At 44.0% G+C, this 7,230-nt stretch overlaps 1 protein-coding gene across 2 annotated transcripts in view; it reads left to right on the top strand.

Moving 5' to 3' along the window:
• INIP (INTS3 and NABP interacting protein) overlaps nucleotides 1–4,572 on the top strand; it is a 19,413-nt gene extending 14,841 nt beyond the window's left edge. For both annotated transcript variants that reach the window (XM_010843591.1, XM_010843590.1), the window contains exon 5: nucleotides 1,629–4,572. In XM_010843591.1, the coding sequence (XP_010841893.1) occupies nucleotides 1,629–1,724 (96 nt within the window). In that variant the 3' untranslated portion in view covers nucleotides 1,725–4,572. The remainder of the gene's footprint in view (nucleotides 1–1,628) is intronic.
• The last annotated feature ends 2,658 nt before the right edge of the window (nucleotides 4,573–7,230 follow it).

The raw sequence follows: 7,230 nt of genomic DNA, 5'->3' as shown, positions 1-7,230 counted from the left end.
TGAAGAGGAACTAAAAAGCCTCTTGATGAAAGTGAAAGAGGAGAGTGAAAAAGTTGGCTTAAAGCTCAACATTCAGAAAACGAAGATCATGGCATCCAGTCCCACCACTTCATGGGAAATAGATGGGGAAACAGTGTCAGACTTCATTTTTCTGGGCTCCCAAATCACTGCAGATGGTGACTGCAGCCATGAAATTAAAAGATGCTTACTCCTTGGAAGGAAAGTTATGACCAACCTAGATAGCATATTCAAAAGCAGAGACATTACTTTGCCAACAAAGGTTCGTCTAGTCAAGGCTATGGTTTTCCCTGTGGTCATGTATGGATGTGAGAGTTGGACTGTAAAGAAGGCTGAGCACCAAAGAATTGATGCTTTTGAACTGTGGTGTTGGAGGACTCTTGAGAGTCCCTTGGACTGCACGGAGATCCAACCAGTATATCCTGAAGGAGATCAGCCCTGGGATTTCTTTGGAAGGAATGATGCTAAAGCTGAAACTCCAGTACTTTGGCCACCTCATGTGAAGAGTTGACTCATTGGAAAAGAGTCTGATGCTGGGAGGGATTGGGGGCAGGAGGAGAAGGGGACGACAGAGGATGAGATGGCTGGATGGCATCACTGACTCGATGGACGTGAGTCTGGGTGAATTCCGGGAGTTGGTGATGGACAGGGAGGCCTGGCGTGCTGTGATTCATGGGGTCGGTCGCGAAGAGTCGGACACGACTGAGCAACTGATCTGATCTGAGTGGTAAAGAACCCACCTGCCAATGCAGGAGACATAAGAGACACAGGTTCAATCCCTGGGTTGGGAAGATCCTCTGGAGGAGGGCATGGCAACCCACTCCAGCATTCTTGCCTGGAGAATCCCATGGACAGAGGAGCCTGGTGGGCTGTAGTCTGTAGGGTCGAAAACAGTTGGACACGACTGAGCAAGACTTAACTCTTAATATGGAAATCTGACAACCCATCATCTTAAAAAAATTGACTGTGATGAACAGTTTTAGTATTTCATTGATCTTGGATAATTTAAGATTCTCAGAGACCTTGGACAAGACAGTGTTACTGATGCTTTTAAGCCTTAGAATCTCAGAATTGCAAGGGACATTACACTAAAGATCATCTCCCTTTAGACCACGTATAAACAGTCCTTTGTTTAGTGACAAAGGACATCACTGGTGGTTTTGTTATTTACATTCCAGCATTCTCTACAAAATGTTGGCATCTTAATCACCAGCCATCAGCTGCCTTCCCCCTTCTCCTTCCAACTTCTTTCTCACTCTCCTGCTTTATTGACCAAGGGCAGAGCACTCTGGGACCTTGTTGCTAGTTTTCCTTCCCACTTCCAGGAACAAAGTAATTCACGTCTTTGACTCAATTATTGACTGATGAGAACCACAAGGAAGAGAGTTAGGGAGGATAAATTAGTACCTGGTGCAACTTGTTAATGTGAATTCTTTATTATTGTAGATCTTCTGTGTATTTAAACAAAATTAGCAGCAGCAGAACTGACTTTTAAAACAAATTTGGTCTTAAGCACTCAGAAAGGGTAAGTAATTTTAATGCCTTGGTTGAAGAACTGTGACTCTTAATAACTAAATTGCCTTTTTTTCTTTTTTTTAAACCTCTCTTAGCATGCACATGCACATTCATCAGGATACTTCATAACTCAAGATTCTGCATTTGGGAATCTCATTCTTCCTGTTTTACCTCGCCTTGACCCAGAATGAAGAAAACATTTGTAACGGAAGTGACTTTGTAATATCAAATGCCAAAGCTACTATCATTCAGTGCTATACAAACTGTGACTTTCAGAATTTTGGTGGACTTTTTTTTATATGTTTTGTTTCTTTAAAAGAAAGATATGTTTAAGTGAAAGCAAAAAAAGAAGGCTGACCAGGATGATGAAAGCTCTGGAAGCTGTATTATCTGGGAACTGATGCTGCTGCTCAGGACTATAATCTGTGTGTAAGGCAGTTTGATTTTTAATTCTGAATCAGACCCCAAATTGGATGTGGTCACAAAACCCACCTTCCAAACTAGTTGGACTGAATATATCATGTCTACAGTAGAGTTTCAAGAACCATTTAAAGTACTTTATAAACAAATGAGGGTGCTTTTTAAAAATGTGAACCAATAGGCTTAAGCTACATTCACATTTGCAGTTTATAGAATTGATATCAGTGTACCTTTTGTGTTTATAGTCATCAGATCCTAAAATATCCTTTAACTAGTTTCCCTATTCTCAATTTTAAAAGAAAACCCAAGATGCGAGTAAGTTACCAGCCAGTTGTAAATACCTTTTATAAACCTATGCCACTGTAAATTATGTGATTAAATGCTATTAAAAACAATAAGAAATATAGCTTTAAATTTTGTACATGCTCTTATTTAGTGTTACTACATAAATGGTGTGCCTGAACAGTTTTATTGCCCATTTTTGCTCTAATTAGAAGCAAAGTTGAGCCCCTTTTCAGTTAAAGAGGAAAGAATTAGGTTAAGCAAGTTTCTCAACATGATACAACTTTGAACAGAATACAGGATGCTTACTTAAATATGCAGTCCCCACAACTGACCTTCAGTTCAGTTCAATCCAGTTCAGTTGCTCAGTCATGTCTGAATCTTTGCGACCCCATAAACTGCAGCACGCCAGGCCTCCCTGTCCATCACCAACTCCCGGAGTTCACCCAAACCCATGTCCATTGAGTTGGTGATGCCATCCAGCCATCTCATCCTCTGTTGTCCCCTTCTCCTCCTGCCCCCAATCCCTCCCAGCATCAGAGTCTTTTCCAATGAGTCAACTACCTTAGTCCTACGCAATTAGTGTCTCTAATTCAAAATAAAGTCTGAAAACCATGGGCTAGAGAATTCAGTGTTCACGATATCTAAAAATCCATACATGTGTACGTCCCTGAACCTTAGAGGTCATTGAGCTAACAGTATTTTTTTTTTTTACTTTTAATACGATTGAAATTATGTTTTACACTATATCACAGATACAGTATTTTTTATAACTGACCTCATCTTGGCCTTAAGTCCCCATCCTGTCTGGTGGTAGGATGAGATTTTAAACTGGAAGTTACAGTTTGAGTCAAGAATTAGAAAAGTTGATGTCCCTTTTTGAACAGATTCTCCTTCCTTCCCTTAGGTATTTGTTCCATGCACTCAGCCCCATCTCACCTAAACTGTATGAAGCAGGAGTGGACAGTTCTAGATATGGCTGTGCCATTTAGATTCTCTCTGTTGAGAATTGGGACTGGTTTTCCTCATTTGCGAAGTTGGCAGCTGTCCCCACTGTAATGGTCACCGTTAGAGCAAAGGTGCCCTTTCTCCCACTGCTGGCGAGCACCCGGGCCTTTGCCTCTGCCTGTCCAGGTTCACACAGCTAGCCTTGGCCCTTCTTTTCTTGAATCAATGTAAGTTACTCTTCCGTGCAATCCCTGAGCAACTGGCATCATTCTAAATCTACTGATGCTAGGGATATAACATTTTTGGATTGAATAGTTTTTATACTATTGATGCTTCTACCAAACATGTAACTTTTATAACCTGGGTGAAAAGATCTTTTTTCCCAGTGGTATCTTTTCTGGTCTCAGCCCTTATATATCACCTAAACATCTGAATCTTTCAGTCCTGTCTTATAAGCACTTCCTCTACCCCTCTCCTTACAAATTCAGTTCAGTTCCATGCGTATTTACTAACGCCTGCTCTGTAAAGCACTGTGCTTTAAGGGGAAGAGCTAAGACCTGCTCGTAAAGAAGCCGCAGTGCAGAGGAGCCCACTCTGGTGCAGCAGCGAGGAAGCAGCATCCAGTGCGGGGCCCGGGAGCAGCCAAACCTGAGCCACGCGGTCTAGTCGGGCCTAGAAGGTACTAATGCGGTCTTCCCTGGCAGGGAGAGAAGGTCTGCCCCAGGCAGAGCTCAGGATTTCATCATCAGAGTAGGGGCTGCGACAGCAAGGACCGCAGAGGATAATGGGGAGGGTGGCAGTGGGCCCCAGCGGTGCTCCCTCGGGTGCAGGCGAGTGTGGCTAACCCACTTAACCTCAGGACTTCCCTGTTGCTCTGTCTCGTCTGTAAAAGGGGAACAATGCACACACGGCCTAATGCATAAAGTACCTAGACCAGTATTTTTCAGAGTGCAGGTCTCAATACATTACCGAATTGAGAGGCCAACTAAATGGCTGAATGGGGTGTGGCCCACTTTGTTTTTTTAATAGAAAATAACAGAGTACATGGCATGTAGAGATAGGAGGTTTTGGTTCGTGAATCTTCCTTTTCTGTGCGTTTGTGACTTTACTTTATCATAGGCTCCACCTGCATGTAAGGCCTTGGAGGGCAAGGGCTTTTGTTCTTCTTCCTGTTTACTACTGTATCCTGCTGAGAATAGTATTTGGCATATAGTAGGTGGTCAATACTTAATGAAGGAATGAATGAATATGACCTGAATTGTGATGTAAAGGGTATTTTTTTTTTATATACTATGAGTCATGGCAAAAATGTTTTGAAAGCCACTTCTAAATAATACAGATGATAGTGCTTTGTATGACTCTGGAATAAAAACTGAAATGACTCAGTAATTTCAAAGGCTGATTTTTTTCCTGAAAAAATTTTAAGCTGTCTCATTAAGTTGTCTTAGTTCTTTGCTTTACTTTGGCAATAAAAACTCAACCTTGCTATGCATTTAAGGCCTGTTGAGGCAAATGTTTTGGCAGATATGGTTACATTCAGAAACGGAATATCAACAGAGGACATCAGTTCGTTAGTGCAGCTGGTCCCCCTAATTGGAATCCCTTCAGCGGGCATGAGTCCCTTTTCAGTAGCATTAAGCCCAACCAGTGTCTGCTCAGTGCGGCTTCCTCACCTCTGTGTGCATAGTGACTGGTGTGCAGTAGACACCCACAGTTTTTTAAATGAGCAAATACAGAATGAATTGTGCTGGAGAAGACTCTTGAGAGTCCCTTGGACAGCAAGGAGATCAAACCAGTCAATCCTAAAGGAAATCAACCCTGAATATTCACGGGAAGGACTGATGCGGAAGCTGAAGCTCCAGTACTTGGGCCACCTGATGCGAAGAACTGACTCACTGGAAAAGATCCTGATGCTGGGGAAGATCGAGGGCAGGAGGAGAAGACGGCATCAGAGGATGAGATATTAGATAGCATTACCGGCTCAATGAGTTTGAGCTCATTGAGCTCATGCTCATTACCGGACATGAGTTTGAGCAAACTTCAGATAGTGAAGGACAGGGAAGCCTGGCATGCTGCAGTCCATGGGGTTGCAAAGAGTCAGATACGACTTAGGAACTGAACAACAATGAAAGAATGAACATGGATGGAGGAGGAGAACTTCACTGTCCTCAAGAATCTGACAGTTTAGAGCAGGCGACACTAGTAGCAAAGGCTAACAGCACACCAGTACTGAGGAAGGGACGACTACATAAGCGTAGGACTAGTGAAGGCTCCTTCAGAGAACAGTCATTTGAATTTGGCTTTCGAAATGAGAGATCCGGCCAGGAGTGGTGGTAGACCAATATTCACAGCATAGGAAAAACCTGCACAAAGGCAGGCAGGAGAGCTGGTGTAGGGGGCGTTGTGAAGCAACCAAAAGTCCTGTTTGGTTGATTTGTATGGACAGATTTGGATAAATTGGTTCAGTTCAGTTGAGTCGCTCAATTGTGTCCAACTCTGCAACCCCATGAACCACAGCACGCCAGGCCTCCCTGTCCATCACCAACTTCCGGAGTCCACCCAAACTCATGTCCATTGAGTCAGTGATGCCATCCAACCATCTCAGCCTCTGTCATCCCCTTGTCCTCCTGCCTTCAGTCTTTCCGAGTCAGCTCTTCGCATCAGGTGGCCAAAGTATTGGAGTTTCAGCTTCAACATCAGTCCTTCCAATGAACGGCCAGGGCTGATCTCCTTCAGAATGGACTGGTTGGATCTCCTTGCAGTCCAAGGGACTCTCAAGAGTCTTCTCCAACACCACAGTTCAAAAGCATCAATTCTTCTGCACTGAGCTTTCTTTATAGTCCAACTCTCACATCCATACATGACCACTGGAAAAATTGGAATACAGCAATAATTAGAAATGAGGCCAAACACAGGCTGTACTCATTCTAGAGAGTTTGGAATTCCAGGGTGAGGCAAATGTCTCTAGCCTGACATAAAACAGCTGGGAGCAACTGAACATTTTTGAGCACAGACAGGTACAGAGATGAACAAATTAGGCCCTAACCAGCTCTGGGGAAAGGGGAACTTGGAAGGCACCAGAGGAATATTTACTCTTAATTTCTATTGAGAATTCAGACAGGCATGCTCTCGTTACATCCATGCCTCAGCTCTAGTCCCATCCAGCTCCACTCTCTTCCATTTAGTTCTTGGATCCTTAACTCAAATTTCTTGTTTCCTCACCTCCTTCCACCCCCATCTGCCTTTCGTCTCTCCCACAGCTCTTCCAGAGTGCTACCTCCAAGAACCGTTAAGAAAGAAGAAGCACGGCACCCTTGCACAGTATTCGTTGAGTTTGCATGATGGCTCAGTTTATGAGTAGACAGACATTCTTAGTAATCTACTCGTTCTCCTTCCTAATAGTGTGTGCATGCTCAGCCGCTCAGGCATGTCCAACTCTGTGACCCTAGGGACTGTAGCCTGCCAGGCACCTCTGTCCATGGGATCCTCCAAGCAAGAATACAGGAGTAGGTTGCCATTTCCTACATCAGGGGATCTTCCCAACCCAGGGATTGAACCTGTATCCCCTGTCTCTTACATCGGCAGGTGGATTCCTTACCATCAAGTCACCTGGAAATCCCATCTTCTTGACAATACTCAGATTTTATTCAGCATGAGCCTTCCCCATTACAGCCAATATGCTGACTGTCTCAGCAACAGGTGGGCCTTACATGCTCCAAACTGATCAGGACAACTCCCTTTTGCCATAGCCAGTCGACACACGGCATTTCACAGACCATGAGAACTAGTTCAAGAGTGGACATGTTACCCAAATTCAACCCCAGTGAGACTGCTGGAGAGGTTTTCTGGGTGTATAGAGGTGTGTTTACATTTTTCTGAGACTGCTACTAAAAGGGAGTCATTCTAAATGTCTCAGTTCAGTTCAGTTCAGTCGCTCAGTTGTGTCCGACTCTTTGCGACCCCATGAATCGCAGCACACCAGGCCTCCCTGTCCATCACCAACTCCCGGAATTCACCCAGACTCACGTCCATCAAGTCAGTGATGCC

This window comes from Bison bison, unplaced genomic scaffold, assembly GCF_000754665.1.
Source record: "Bison bison bison isolate TAMUID 2011002044 unplaced genomic scaffold, Bison_UMD1.0 scf7180017864183, whole genome shotgun sequence".
NCBI lineage: Eukaryota > Metazoa > Chordata > Mammalia > Artiodactyla > Bovidae > Bison > Bison bison.
The sequence above is the reverse complement of the archived record's forward strand: the minus strand, read 5'-3'. Positions and strand labels throughout refer to the sequence as shown.